Source organism: Globicephala melas, chromosome 1 (genome assembly GCF_963455315.2).
Source record: "Globicephala melas chromosome 1, mGloMel1.2, whole genome shotgun sequence".
Lineage (NCBI taxonomy): Eukaryota > Metazoa > Chordata > Mammalia > Artiodactyla > Delphinidae > Globicephala > Globicephala melas.
In genome coordinates, this window is record NC_083314.1 from 120,222,986 (window position 1) to 120,238,996 (window position 16,011).

At 38.5% G+C, this 16,011-nt stretch overlaps 2 protein-coding genes across 10 annotated transcripts in view; both read right to left on the bottom strand.

Moving 5' to 3' along the window:
* Positions 1 to 3,742, bottom strand: part of NEXN (nexilin F-actin binding protein) — a 58,331-nt gene extending 54,589 nt beyond the window's left edge. The window contains exon 1 of one of the 2 annotated variants that reach the window (XM_060303928.2): positions 3,610 to 3,742. The gene's annotated coding sequence lies outside the window, so the exon portion shown is untranslated. Of the gene's footprint in view, positions 1 to 3,291; positions 3,324 to 3,609 lie in introns of those variants that run through there. The other variant, XM_060303923.2, reaches the window with a different exon arrangement.
* Positions 3,743 to 11,946: 8,204 nt separating this feature from the next.
* The window catches only part of MIGA1 (mitoguardin 1), a 91,199-nt gene continuing 87,134 nt past the window's right edge, over positions 11,947 to 16,011 (bottom strand). For all 8 annotated transcript variants that reach the window (XM_060304003.1, XM_060303999.1, XM_030866022.2 and 5 more), the window contains one exon: positions 11,947 to 15,581. In XM_060304003.1, the coding sequence (XP_060159986.1) occupies positions 15,363 to 15,581 (219 nt within the window). In that variant the 3' untranslated portion in view covers positions 11,947 to 15,362. The remainder of the gene's footprint in view (positions 15,582 to 16,011) is intronic.

The following is a 16,011-nucleotide window of genomic DNA, read 5'->3' on the forward strand; positions in this document are numbered from 1 at the left end:
CTAAGGTTGCAAAAACTCTCCTAAACACTTAAGATGGGGAAGGAGTAGGATTATTTAAGAGTTCCTAGGAAAGATTTCTTTCCCAGAGATATCTCCCCTATGCTTTCTAAAGTCCCACCAGTTAAAATATTTTTAGTTCTCAATACATGGTTCCTTTCAGCTCAATGGACACTAGCAATTAGTGTCAATGAAAGTTAACCTCTCCTTCCCATTCCCATGATCAGATTATTTAAGAGAAGGATTGCTAACCAAAATATACCTTCAACATTTAACGTCCAGGTTCCTAATGCCAAGTCCAGCAGACTGCCCATCATATCATGGCTTCAGACTTGCCCTAATATTGATACTTAGATCAGGGGCCTGCATATTCAAGTGTCTATAGTCAGGTAATGTAAGTTCATGTTATGTAGTATAATTGACAGGTAATATAAATGAGTGATGACTAACTGTCAAACAGTAAGGGATGGTGGAGACTATGTCAAAAGAAGAGTGTGTACCCTATCTGAGGAGGGAGCCACTACTTAGTTCCAGAATATTCTTGCTATGCAGAAATGTGGACCCAGTTTTGCCAAGATCTTCCAATTTTTCAAGAGAGGCTGAAAATCCATATTTTAATATAAAATGTACTATTTTTAAGCATGTCTATGGCTGAAAGTGGCTTTTTGGCTCCCAGTTTGTGGCCCTTGATCTAAATGAACAAGCATCATTGAGAAAATGCAAAGAGACAAAGGGGAGGCCTATTTTGGCCAGAAAGAGGGAGGCAGAATCAAAGGGGAGAAAAGGGGAGGAAAGAGGCACAGAAAGGAAGGTGGAAGTCAAATTTCACCAACCTCAAAACCTGGCCTAGGGAACCCAAACTATCTGTCTTCTAATCTGAGAACAAAAAGGAGGAGATGAAGAAAGAAAAAAAAAAAAAAAGAGGGGAAGGGAGAAAAAGAACCAACTCTTGAACACTTACTAGATGGCAGATGCTGTATCAGATGCTTTCACATATGCACTTTCACTGAGATATGGCAATGATAGAAAAAACATCCTATGCATGGGGAAAAGAGGGAACTATATCAAAATACTAACCATTTATGTGTCAGATGATGAGAGCCCCCTTTCCAGTTCCCCACAATTTTAAACCATAAATATAATATGGTTATATTAACTTTATAATAAAAAACAAAGTTGATTGAAAGTTAAATAAATAAGTTGGATTTCTGGGTAAAAATCCACCCATCCTAGAGTGTAGAAAGTATACTACCATTAAGTCAAGCCAAACTATGCACTGAGCATTTAAATAGAAAAAGAAAATATAACAACTCTAAGTGTATATAGATATGTAATCTTGCAATTATAAAACCAGAAGAAAGAGAACATGAAAGAAACTATACAGGTGATCTCGACCACAGACAGATTAAATAAGAACAGAGATATGTGAAATTGTTAAGAATGCTGTAGGTCATTCTCCTTCTTAATTATAAAGTTGACTACTAAGATGTTTTGTGTGTGTGGCCTACAAACATACAATGTACTAAGTCCTCTCTTCTATAAAATCTTTCAGACAGCTGCCCATCTGTTACATACTTTTCTACATTTACTACATTGTTTTCTTTCTTTTAGGCATGTATTTTTAGTTAAACAATACTTTTATTTGCCTTTAGGGTGTTTCAAAGGTAACAGTAGGTTTTCTTTTTTTTCCTAAATGAAGTAGTATCTCATTTCAGGCCACTTGGGTTCTAAGCAATCTAAATTCCCAATTAATCTCTTCCAAATATACATATCCAGTTTTCATTCTGTTCACAAATGAAACCCTAACCCAAATACCTCAAATGTAATTTCAGGGGAACAATACTGTTCAAAAACCTAGATAATGCATTCCTTCGCTGATGCTAAATATAGTCATCTCAAGATGACATACATTTTGACAATGATCAGTCTTACATATCAAATTTTCAAAAATAGCACAGATTCCATTTTCAATGAGTAGGAAAAATTGCTATTCACTACATTTCAGCTTAAAATGGATTTAAAAGTGTGACTCTTTCATGAAAATGGAAATTACATCAATACTGTATCAACGTAAATTGGATTTAAAAGAATTTTGTTGTGGTTTTTGCTTAGGGCTCTTTAAGGGAGTCGTGGCAGACAAAATACAGAATTGCCCACATTTTTCTTTCAAGTATTCCTATCCAGAATATAAAATATCTTCAAAAACAGGGGGCTAATAGCTGTGAGAAGGAATCTGACTTAACTACATTAAGTAACCAAAGTTCATTTATACTAAATATACCTCCTCAAAAAAAACCCTGTCCCTCAATTTGGTTGATAATGCACTTTTCCACCCTACCGGGCTTCAAAACTCAAAAGAATTTCAGAGACTTACGTGTATTCTGAGTTTTCTTATGGCAACAATTTAACCTGTAAAAGGATTGGCGGAGAATAATGTGGTTCACTCAATGACGGGTGACTAAGATGGTATAAATACCTAAGTTTATATAATCATGCTACCCAACACATAGTTATGTTGTGACTCGAAGGCCAATGGGCCCATACATGAATTCATTAACAAAATTAAGCTGGTGAATGATGCTCCTGTTGCTTTGCTCATGGAACTAATTTCTTTCTTATTATGGCTTAACTTCTTTTCTTTACCTGCCTCCAGCCCAAGGACAGACATTTTGTTAGGGCATATCCTTATGCTATTTTTATCTTGTTCTCATTCTATCCTCCCTCTCTGTCTCTCTCTCCCACTTTCTCTTCACCCCACCCCCCCTTCCAACCTCTTCGTTCGCATTATGGACCTTAAATTAAATAAATATGAAATGAAGATCTTGAAGCCATTGCGATAATCAACTAACCTCTCAACTAGGTTATTTTCTTTATAAACGCCATTAATAATAATTTTTTAGCATTTGTAGAGCTTTGCAGAGTTTACAAACAGTTGGAATGGCTCGGCGTTTTCAAAAAGCATACAGAGAAGGGAGGTCTCGAGAGGTGACTACATCATTCACTCCAACTTCCAGCTCTAGTTGCACAACTCCCAACATCCGACATAGGTTAGAATCACTAAAAACTAGTCTGGAGGGAGGGGGCAGATGATGGGCTGTTAAATCACATTTCAGTCCCCAGCCTCCACAGGGACCGATCAGGAATGACTGCTCTTAAAAACAACAGGCACTGCCGGCGGAGACGGAGACCGCGCCGGGGGCACGTGGTGGGGGACGACACGGCACTTTACCTGCCGGGACCCCTGGGACAGAGCAAGGGGACCGGCACCCGCTCCACCGCCGTAGGGCTCACTACCTGCAGGACCGAGAAAGCTCCCGAAACTGCACAGACAGGGCGCAAGCCGAGCTGAAGCTGCGGAGCCGGGCAAGGAAGTCGTGGCCGGGAGCCCGAGGCCGGTGACCACGGAGGGACAGCCAGGCCGATCCCGGTCCGCCCTCCGCCAAGCCCGCGGAAGCGGCTCCGAGGGCCGTTTCGCTCGCGCCGGCGGACCAGCGCGTCGCCACAGCTGGATGGAGCCGGGCCAGGAGCCGGGGCGCGCGTCCCCGCCGCCCCGGGGGAGCCAACGGCTCCGTCTCGGCCGCCCCCTCCCCATGTCCCCCCGACTCCTCTCACCCGCCTCGAGCCGGCGACACGCGAAGGTCCGGGGTGCGCGCTGGCAGGCTCTGGGCGCCGGGGTGTGGTCAGGGGTCCTGGCGCTCCGGCCGCCGCCGCTCCAGCCGCTACGAGCCCTCTGGCCGCCGCCGGCTCCAGCAGCAAGTTTCCATAAAAGTCCTGGTGTGCAGCCTGTTCCCGCATTCCAGGCGGGCCCAACGCCGGCTGCAGCTGTTCCAAAACACGAGGCCAGTTCCCCCAACCCCCCGCCTCCGCCGTGTGGCCCGGAGAGGGGTGGAGAGTCCAGGAGGAAGGCGGGCGAGGGGGGCGGTGGCTGCCAACTTTCCGCCGGGACCTGCGGGTCGCCCGGCTCTGGGTCCCTGCGCTGACCCCCTCCCCGCGGGTCCCCCTCCACCTCGCGGCGGGGTCCGGGGAAGGCAGGCTGCCTCCCTTGTGGGAAACGGGTGCTACCGGAATGGGGTTCAGAAACAGGCGGCGGCTGCCTCCCCGCGACCCGCAGCCGCTTTGCGCTGGGCCCGCTTCTCAGCTGCCCTACCGGTCCTGGTGTCTAAGGATCCGAAGCACTGCCTTATCTTCTTCATCCAGAGCGTCGACCCTTGGCCAACCTTCCTTTTACTGTTGAGAGCACTGGGCAGCAGACCGGGGACCACTTCATTTGTCTGTTGCTCTCCTTTTCTTGGTTCTGGTCTTCAACTCCAAAGAGAATGGCTGATAGAGAAAAGTGGAAGAAAGAGGGGTGAGGGGGCGGGGAGGAGGAGGCATAAAAATAAATAATATTTATATAATCTTCCAATTTTCCTTAATTGAAGGCAAATCATCTCTGGTCTTTCTAAACCTACATTAATGCATCTTGCGAATATTAGCACCACAGAACTTTTCAATCTGGACCACCAGACTGCCAATTAAATCCATCAGACAACCTACATTAAAACCTGAAATACTAATCCAGCGGTGACATTTTCCTGGTTGGGAGACCTTCAGTTCTGCACTGCATGCATAAAATGAATATAAATTTAATGAATGAGTGAATGAATTAACAAAATCGAACTAGCATCCACACAGATAAGCCAGGGAAACTATCCACACAGATAAGCCAGGGACAACTACCTCCAATTTCCAGCCCTGGGCACAGTGGTGCTCAGGTTATATTTTCAGGGATTCTGGAAAGGCCTTCTCGTCTTAACTAAAACTTTCCTTCTCCATCCCATCCCCGTACACTATTTACTCGGGATGGAAATTCTTTTAAGAGGTATAAACCATTCATTCTTCAATTAGAGAAAAGTTCTAGATTGGTAATTAAGACAGCTATTTAAACTTACTCTAATACAGGTTAGCGTGGCCTGGATGATCTAGCTTGTTCCCTTGCACCCGTCAATACCATCACCCTAACCTTCTTCAGTTCATGGAATTTTCCGTGGTCATTCTGGCTGCAGGGCCTTTGCATAAGCTGTTCCCTCTGCATGAAATTCTTTCCCTGGACTCTTCACCTACCTAACTTCAACATATGCTTTTGCTGTCTGCTTATATGTTGCTCTCTCAGAGAAGCCTTCCTTTTACCCCAATCTTTATCAGTCCCCCCATTATAAATTCTCACTCCACCCTTTTCTTTCTTACACTTACCAATTTATAATTAACACATTTATATTTATGACTTAAAGGAGTAGAAACTGTCTTAACTGATCCACTCAGATTCACCAGATACAATAAAGCTCTTCATTCTTCCTATAAACTCTGCTAGCTACCCACAGCATGCAAGGCCTACCTCTTCTCCCCTCAATTCATCATTCATTCATTCAACAAATATTCAGTTCTAGATACTTAGGATACAGCAGTCACAAAACAAATAAAAAGCCCTGCCATCATGGGACATACATTTTAGTGGAAGAGGGCAGCCGGTAAGCAAATAAACAACTAGGTGATATGCATTAGAGATAAACCAGAGCAGAAAAGTAGGGAATGATGGGAACGGAGTGGGAGAAAAATGGTCCAGAAGGAGGTGCAAAAGCCCCAGGAAGGATCCTATCTGACATGTTCTAGGAAGAGCAAGAAGGCTTCTGTGGGTGAAGCTGAGTAGGCAAAGGGTGAAATAATACTGAGTGGAGTGGGGCAGGAGACAGACTGTGAGAAACCTTTATTACATTGTAAGGACTTTGGCTTTTACTCGAGTAAGATGGGTGGCCACCGGTGGATTGTGAACAAAGCAGTGACATAATCTGACATATTTTTAACATGTTCACTCTGGCCAATGTGCTGCAAACACACTAAATGAAGCAGGGAGACCAATTAGGAGGCTTCCAAAATAATCAGGATGAAAGGTAATGGGAGTTTGGACCAAGATGATAGTTCTGTAGGTAGTGAGAAATGCTTGGCATATTTTTTTTCTTGGTACTTTTTAAAAAGTGGAACTGGTGTATAGGAATGCCAGAGAGTTCTGTGCATTAACTTTGTATCCTGCTACTTTACTAGATTCACTGACTAGCTCTAGTAGTTTTCTGGTAGCATCTTTAGGATTCTCTATGTATAGCATCATGTCATCTGCAAACACTGAAAGCTTTACTTCTTCTTTTCCGATTTGGATTCCTTTTATTTCTTTTTCTTCTCTGATTGCTGTGGCTAAAACTTCCAAAACTATGTTCAATAAGAGTGGTGAGAGTGGGCAACCTTGTCTTCTTCCTGATCTCAGTGGAAATGGTTTCAGTTTTTCACCATTGAGGACGATGTTGGCTGTGGGTTTGTCATATATGGCCTTTATTATGTTGAGGAAAGTTCCCTCTATGCCTACTTTCTGCAGGTTTTATTTATTTATTTATTTTTCGGTACACGGGCCTCTCACTGCCATAACCTCTCCCACTGTGGAGCACAGGTTCCGGACGGCAGGCTCAGCGGCCATGGCTCACGGGCCCAGCCGCTCTGCAGCATGCAGGATCCTCCCGGACCGGGGCATGAACCTGTGTCCCCCCTGCATCGGCAGGCGGACCCTCAACCACCAGGGAAGCCCTCTGTAGGGTTTTTATCATAAATGGGTGTTGAATTTTGTCAAAAGCTTTCTCTGCATCTATTGAGATGATCATATCGTTTTTCTCCTTCAATTTGTTAATATGGTGTATCACATTGATTGATTTGCGTATATTGAAGAATCCTTGCATTCCTGGAATAAACCCCATTTGATCATGGTGTATGATCCTTTCAATGTGCTGTTGGATTCTGTTTGCTAGTATTTTGTTGAGGAGTTTTGCATCTATGTTCATCAGTGACATTGGCCTGTAGTTTTCTTTCTTTGTGACATCTTTGTCTGGTTTTGGTATCAGGGTGATGGTGGCCTTGTAGAATGAGTTTGGGAGTGTTCCTCCCTCTGCTATATTTTGGAAGAGTTTGAGAAGGATAGGTGTTAGCTCTTCTCTAAATGTTTGATAGAATTCGCCTGTGAAGCCATCTGGTTTTGTTTGCTGGAAGAGTTTTAATCACAGTTTCAATTTCAGTGCTTGTGATTGGTCTGTTCATATTTTCTATTTCTTCCTGGTTCAGTCTCGGCAAGTTGTGCATTTCTAAGAATTTGTTCATTTCTTCCAGGTTGTCCATTTTATTGCCATAGAGCTGCTTGTAGTAATCTCTCATGGCATTCTTATACACTAGTGATGAAAAATCTGAAAGTGAAATTAAAAAAACACTCCCATTTACCATTGCAACAAAAAGAATAAAATATCTGGGAATAAACCTATCTAAGGAGACAAAAGACCGGTATGCAGAAAATTGTATGACACTGATGAAAGAAATTATAAAGATGACACAAATAGATGGAGAGATATACCATGTTCTTGGATTGGAAGAATCAACATTGTGAAAATGACTCTACTACCCAAAGCAATCTACAGATTCAATGCAATCCCTATCAAACTACCACTGGCATTTTTCACAGAACTAGAACAAAAAATTTCACAATTTGTATGGAAACACAAAGGACCCCGAACAGCCAAAGCAATGTTGAGAACGAAAAATGGAGCTGGAGGAATCAGGCTCCCTGACTTCAGACTATACTACAAAGCTACAGTAATCAAGACAGTATGGTACTGGCACAAAAACCGAAATATAGATCAATGGAACAAGATAGAAAGTCCAGAGATAAACCCAAGCACATATGGTCACCTTATCTTTGATAAAGGAGGCAAGAATATACAGTGGAGAAAAGACAGCCTCTTCAATAAGTGGTGCGGGGAAAACTGGACAGGTACATGTAAAAGTATGAAATTAGAACACTCCCTAACACCATACACAAAAATAAACTCAAAATGGATTAAAGACCTCAATGTAAGGCCAGACACTATCAAACTCTTAGAGGAAAACATAGGCAGAACACTCTATGACACAAATCACAGCAAAATCATAGTAAGATCCTTTTTGACCCACCTCCTAGAGAAATGGAAATAAAAACAAAAATAAACAAATGGGACCTAATGAAACTTCAAAGCTTTTGCACAGCAAAGGAAACCATAAAGAAGACCAAAAGACAACCCTCAGAATGGGAGAAAATATTTGTAAATGAAGCAACTGACAAAGGATTAATCTCCAAAATTTACAAGCAGCTCATGCAGCTCAATAACAAAAAAACAAACAACCCAATCCAAAAATGGGCAGAAGACCTAAATAGACATTTCTCCAAAGAAGATATACAGATTGCCAACAAACACATGAAAGAATGCTCAACATCATTAATCATTAGAGAAATGCAAATCAAAACTACAATGAGATATCATCTCACACCGGTCTGAATGGCCGTCATCAAAAAATCTACAAACAATAAATGCTGGAGAGGGTGTGGAGAAAAGGGAACCCTCTTGCACTGCTGGTGGGAATGTAAATTGATACAGCCACTATGGAAACAGTATGAAGGTTCCTTAAAAAACTAAAAATAGAACTACCATACAACCCAGCAATCCCACTACTGGGCATATACCCTGAGAAAACCATAATTCTAAAAGAGTCATGTACCAAAATGTTCATTGCAGCTCTATTTACAACAGCCAGGACATGGAAGCAACCTAAGTGTCCACCAACAGATGAATGGATAAAGAAGATGTGGCACATATATACAATGGAGTATTACTCAGCCATAAAAAGAAATGAAATTGAGTTATTTGTAGTGAGGTGGATGGACCTAGAGTCTGTCATAGAGTGAAGTAAGAAAGAGCAAAACAAATACCGTATGCTAACACATATACACGGAATCTAAGAAAAAAAAAAAAGTCATGAAGAACCTAGGGGTAAGACAGGAATAAAGACACAGACCTACTAGAGAATGGACTTGAGGATATGGGGAGGGGGAAGGGTAAGCTGTGACAAAGTGAGAGAGTGGCATGGACATATATACACTACCAAACGTAAAATAGCTAGCTAGTGGGAAGCAGCCGCATAGCACAGGGAGATCAGCTTGGTGCTTTGTGACCACCTAGAGGGGTGGGATAGGCAGGGTGGGAGGGAGGGAGACGAAGAGAGAAGAGATATGGGAACATATGTATATGTATAACTGATTCACTTTGTTATAAAGCAGAAACTAACACACCATTGTAAAGCAATTATACTCCAATAAAGATGTTAAAAAAAAAAAGTGGAACTGGTAGGATTTTGGTAACAGATTCAGTGTGAGATGTGAGGAAAAGAAGTTTTGGGCCTGAGGAACTGGAAAAATGTTTTCATTTACTGGGATGAGAAAGATGGGGAGGAGGTTTAGGCTGGTGTGGTCAGGAGATCCGTTTTGGACATGCTAAGTTTGAGAAGACTATTAGAAATCCAAGATTTGTCTATCTGTGTAAACATTCCTTGTATATTTATCATGAATCGATTAGATTTGTTCTCACTCTTGATTACATCAGTTGCATGTTACTGAAATTACACAAACATTATAAAAAGGAAGAAATACCAAAGCAAAAATAAACAGTTAATAGTTTTTATAAAAGCTAAGTCGAATGCTTTGAAGACGTAATAAAAGCAAATAGCTTATAAACATTACCATCAAGCTAGCTGTGGGGAAGACAAATGTAAGATTGGGTAGAAAATTATGAAAACCTAGGGGGATTTGGGACTCATTGCTTTTCATGTAACTTTTTCTCCTTTAAATAAGGGAAACTGGAAAACCCAGATGATGATTTTGAGGTATAGTTTCTACAACAAAGACATCTCAGAATACCCAGTAGATCCATACTCCCAGTAAAGGCCTTCACCCTCCCTCAAAAGATTGGTCCAAGAATGTGCACATATTCATTTAAAATTAAAATGTCTACATTATCTATATACAATTTATTATGATTCCCTGGTGTGATATTCAGTCACCAAAATAACCCCAAATGATCCCGCCTCCTAGTCTTTCCACCCTTGTGTAATCTCCTCCCACACTGTGTCAGGGTTGGTCTGTGTGACTAATAGAATATGGCACAAGTGATGGTATGTCCTGTTCAAGTCTAGGTTATAAAAGATACTGTGTCTTTTGCCTTGATATCTCTTGGATTACTCACTCTGGGGAAAGCCAGCTGCTGTATTTTAAAGATACTCAGGCAGCTCTGTTAAGAGGCCTACGTGGCAAGGACCTAAAGCCCCCTGACAACAGCCATGTGAGTGAGCAAATCTTGGAAGCAAATCTTCCAGCCCTAGTCAAACCTTCAGATGACTGCAGTCTCAGGACAGACCCTAAAACCCTGGACCACTAGAACCAGCCGTTCCTAAATTCCCAACCCTCAGAAACTATGGGAGATAATGTTCGTTGTTTAAAGCTGCTAAATTTGGGGATATTTTTTTACGCAGCAATAGATAACAAATGTACCCGCTTTAACCTACTTTTAAAAAAATTATCCATCTGCTACCACATTAAGCACTCAGTCCTTTTTAAAGTCCCTGGGCCTAATTCTCTCACAGTGTTATTAAATAAAAGAATTAGCAAAATTCTAGAAGTCACATATTTCAGGTGCTTTCAAACGTCGAAGTTCTTCTCTATATTTAAGTATTATGGTATTATTTCAGATAGCAAATTACAAAAGTTCTGTAATTTCCTATATATAAGTATACTTTGTGAAAGCCTTTTGTGACACACATAAGAGACAGTTAAAAGCAAAACGCTGAGGTGGTATCTGATATACCAGTTGCCTTGCTGAGGCTTTTAAGTACAGAATAAAAAGCACCATAGAAGGAAGGTTTCCTTTTTTTTTTTTTTTTCCTGTACTGGAATTCAGTCCTTTCCTGCCCAAACGATAAATGTTACTTAGGGGTTTTTCACTGTTCAAAGGTAGAAAAAAAACAAAAAAAGAACCTCATCAGACAAAAGAGCTGAGCAGCCTGATCAAAGATGTCAGTAGCATGAGGAGAGAAAGAGATTAAAGGAGAAGTGGCAGGTTAAAGTATTACAGAATACAGAGTGTAGGAAGAAACACTACATAAAAAATAGAAGTCAAAAGAAAGAACAGTAGGAAAGACAGCTGGATAAACCAAGTGAGTTTATAACGATTTCCAGCAAAGCCCTAAAAAGAGTGTAACAATAGGACACTGAGACTCTTGTAGAGGAGTATTTTAGACAAACATAAAAATTCGGAGCGACATGTTTAAAGGGCAAAATATTAAGTTCATGTAGCAGGGTCAACGAGGACGGCATGAGACAACAGGAGGATGGCAGATGACAAAGAAAACAGAAGATGAGACTGAGACATGGATCAGGTTTCCCATTCCATCTCCAACCCTATATCCTTGCTAGGAAAAAATTTCACCCATATTTGTATGGTTCGTTTATTAAGTAATATACTTAAGTTTATGTTTAGTTTAACAGTCTAAAAGTATAACTATACACATTTATCTATACTGTACAGGTTTATTCTAAAATAAACCTCTTCATTAAAAAGTCCCAAATCGAGAATACTGTTTTTATAACGAGGTAAACCCTTCTCACCATCCGGTGTCTTCAGTGGTGTCCAGGCAGCATCCCTCTCCTTGACTAAATGTATCTGAACCAAGGGCAAGGGGCATGTCTGAATAGGGAAGGATGCACGTACATCAATAAGATAAATTTATATTGTGTTTGATGGCAATTTTAACCAAAACACTTTAAATTCTTAATAAAAAAACACAAGTACTTTGCCTTTATTGATCACAAAACTGTTTTCTCTCCCGTCAGTATATAAAGAAAACATACTTTTACACTTGATTTCAGTATTTCTGCAGCGTTCTGTATTCTCCATGCCTGTATATGTGGTCTTATGGAGACTGAAAGCTCCCATAAGGTAGGTAGGGTTTGCTGAGACAAGTGTGACCTTGCAAATATATATAAGCATTGTATAAAATATTCAATACATCAGCAAGATGTACCATCACTTTTTTATTTGGCAGAAGTAGAAATACAGCCATGTTACAGTGCTTATTTTGGCTAAAGAGCCAGTGCTATTTTTTTCTGCTACTGTAGTGTTTCACTTTTACATAAATTAATAAGTGCAGTCCTTACATATAGGAAATAGACACATTTACTGATATCAGCCAAGTAAAGCTAATACACGGTTGTTCTCAAACTAAGCAAAACAATAACATAATATAATCATTAGGAACAAAGAAAGGATGCCCTTATTTCCATTAATCACAGACTACACAAATTCTTAAGTCTCACATACAGAGGTATTTCTAAATTTGATTAATCCAAGCAAAAAAAATATATTTTTTAATTCAGCCTATTTCTTACAACCACTTTGAAATATATATTCCAAATAATTTCCTAATATGTGTTCATATTAAAATAAAAGCAAATTATGTTATGAACATAATTTAAAATTTCTAATTATGAAATGTCACAGAGAAGTATGTTAAATGTTACTTTGGCATTCCTATCTCACAGGTTTAAAGGAATAATAAACTAAAGAATTCTTTTGTAACGCAAATAATCACTCCCTAGATAATCATTTACGTGGAAAATATTATATCTTAAGGCAAGAAAAAGTTTGTAAATATTTTTTATGAAGTCAGTTAATTCAACAACTTAATAGAATCACAATAAATATATACAAATAAAAAATTTTTTTATGAGAAGGAAAAAGTTCTTTGGAGTTGACTATAACACTATGAAAAACTTGCCTTTTAAAAAGAATCTCATTTTGACATTTAATAAACATATCACAATCCTGCAAGAATAAATAACTAGCCTTTTAGTTGAACAAAGATGTAGAGAAACCAAAATAGAAAAAAAAAATCATCAAATATAAATCACCTGAACACTTATCTTTTTTCTTCCAGAAAACAGGAGGAAAAAAAATGCATTTTCTCATGATTAATTCAAGGTCCCCTTATAATTCACATAGGGAAGTAGATGGTAGAACTCACGGTGGCAAAGGCAATATTCTGATAATACTACCATGAAGAAGTGTTAAATAGGGTTTTATCCTAAAAGGCTCTGGACTAATTTACTTACTTTTTATTTTTTAAAACTGCTTTTAACCCAATTTCAAGGCAAACTGAAATTGGAACATACGCCTCAAGTACTCTTCAGTGGTCAGAAACATTTTTAAGAGCTGTTTCTTTAGAAAAGTCAAGTTTCTTCCCTTATAATAGAGAGGGTTTTTTCTATACCTATTACCTTGAAAGTCTATTTGGTCATTCTTGTCTCTTAAGTCAAAGGCCACATAGAAAGCCTCTTACTAAGGTAGTAGCTTCTGAAATGACCAGAAACTAACCAACCTCAAGCACTGAATTTGAGGTTGATATGCTCTTAAATATGGGCAATTTCTTTTTTTTTTTAAGGTGAAGTGTAAAAGAAAAAACACCTTCTGGAAAGCCATTCATCTTATCTGATGAAATAAATTTCCCAGAGTTGTTTCATGTACTAGCAGCATTATTAAATAGTGCAATTCTTCAAAACAGATTTCAAACAATATCCTCTTCAAATAATAAAGTAATTAAGTTTACTTATAGCGTTGTTTATAAAACCACAGCTTAAAACATTCAGCCCCCAAACAGGAAAATTAACATAAGCAATAACTATCTTGCTTATACAATGATGGGAACAGGTGTGTGCACACGTGTGTACGTGTGTGAATCATTCAAGGCCGGTGGTACCTCAACAAGAAACCAAAATACAGGATACAAATTTAAAAAGTAAAATATTACATAATGCAATTTTTAGCTTTGATACCTCTAAAGATATTCCTCCATCAACAATAAGAATTATGAACAGCCAAGTGTTAAATTAAGAATATATGTAATATGTGTAAGAAAAGTCAAGGAATTATATACTCAAAAAATATGAGAGCAATATTTCATATTGTTTAATGTTGTAACCTATACATTATGGAACACAGTACATGCAAACAGCATAAAGGTTCTGAATGTCCTATTTTGTAACTAATATTATATAAATTTGGCACATATATAAACTTAAAACCTTAAAAGACTATGCTTCTTTCCCCACTTTTCATTTTCTATTCATTCATCAGAAACTAGGCACTTTAAAAATGCATTTAAAAAAAATATATTTTAGATCCTTCTGGATAACTCACTCCTAAAATGAATAAAGCCCACTTTAGGAGCAAAATCAACAAATCCAATCTATTGTTTTACTCAGACAGCCACTTTAAATAAGTGGCATATGATTTACACACAAAATTAATACAACTCTGAAAGTATCTAATATACTCTGAAGAACCTTATTCATATGAACAACGCACTTGTTCATACATCTATCATAAAGGACAGGAAACATACTTCCATACCATTAAAAAATATTTTGTTCTATATTCGGGGGAAAAACCTTCAAGACCTCCCTAAGATTCAAAGTATCAATGAATAACTTAAAAATATGGTTATAATATGACAAATTCTCAGTGTGCTAAGTTCTCTGTAGAAACAACTAAAAGCCAGTTTTGCACAAGGAGAAAGAAGAAATGATTTTACTGTATCAAGATTAATACCCTAGGATGTTGGGAGATGGTCTCAAAACTACATGGAAAAATTTTAATTGCCTGTCATAGTTAATAAGTGTTATATTTTTAATCAATATTCATTCAAGGGAAATATTCTAATCTATACCAAGATAAAAGAAATTTCTTCAGTCTCTCTATTGTAACATAGGACCAACTGTAATGTATTTTGGAAACTTCAGTAAATCTAATATAAACTTGTAAACTTCTCAGTGGCAATTCGTTTAAACGTTCTGTAACGATACTCGGCTATTACAATTTCTTTGATTCAAATACTTAAGCAAATGCACAAGCAATAACATAAGCAGTACGTATTAAACACCACTACTGCCTAAATTTGATTAAACAACAAATAACTTTACAACTAAAAATACATTTTCAGGCAAAGTTAACTTTGTTGACACTAGGAGTAATATATTCTTGCATGTGTGGGCCATAAAAGTCTTGGCTAAAGTATATGTATTCCAGGTGCAAAGCATAAAAACAAAGCTTTTGAGAATGAAACTGGACATTTCAGACAGCTTCAAGACAACAAATCAATTAACTCCCAAGTACTGGTTTCAATTCAAGCAGTATTTCTGTAAAATATACATTTCACAAAGATTATTACCTAAAGATTAAAAAAAAAGCACTTTGGATACACTACATGGGGATTCAATGACAGAACTTCTGTGTAAGTACAGTACAATCACTCATTCTTTACTAGGTTTTTTTTCCCTCCCTGAGTCCATATCCACCAATTCTGTGTAATATATGTTACAAAATCAATAGTTACCTTAAAATATTTCATAGCACACTGAAATTGTCTGATTTTTATGGTACTTATTGTACTTTGGCTTCTAATAGGCCACTGGGCATAACATGACTATGACTACTTATACAGCTACTTGTATGCCTCAGTGCATCGGCTCCAAGATAGGCCATTAAAAGTTCAGTGCGGCGAATAAGCAACTGCATGAGGTCTTCAGCCAAAGTCTCTATACTGGAGTAGCGCACCTTCTCAAAATCAAAAATGTCTTTGAGAAAGAAAAGAACTTGATTCTGGAAAATGAACACAAAACAAATTGGCACTTATTAGACCAAAATTATATTAAAACTAAATAGTTACTAATATTGTAACAAACAATGAATTAGGGGTCAGTTCCACTACTAATTTCAAATCTCAATAGAAAAGGAACCTTGAACAAGTGATTAAACCTTTTTGGGGAGTCTCATTTTCTTTTTCTGTAAAATAAGGGATAATTACTACCTGTCATTTTTTACTACTCAGGGCTGATGTAATGATTAAAAAAAAAAAAATCTTAAAAAAAAAAAAAAAATCTCAGGAGGGTGGGAGGGAGATGCAAGAGGGAGGAGATATGGGGACACATGTTTATGTATAGCTGATGCACTTTGTTATACAGCAGAAACTAACATACCATTGTAAAGCAATTATACTCCAATAAAGATGTTAAAAAAAAAACTCTGGGAA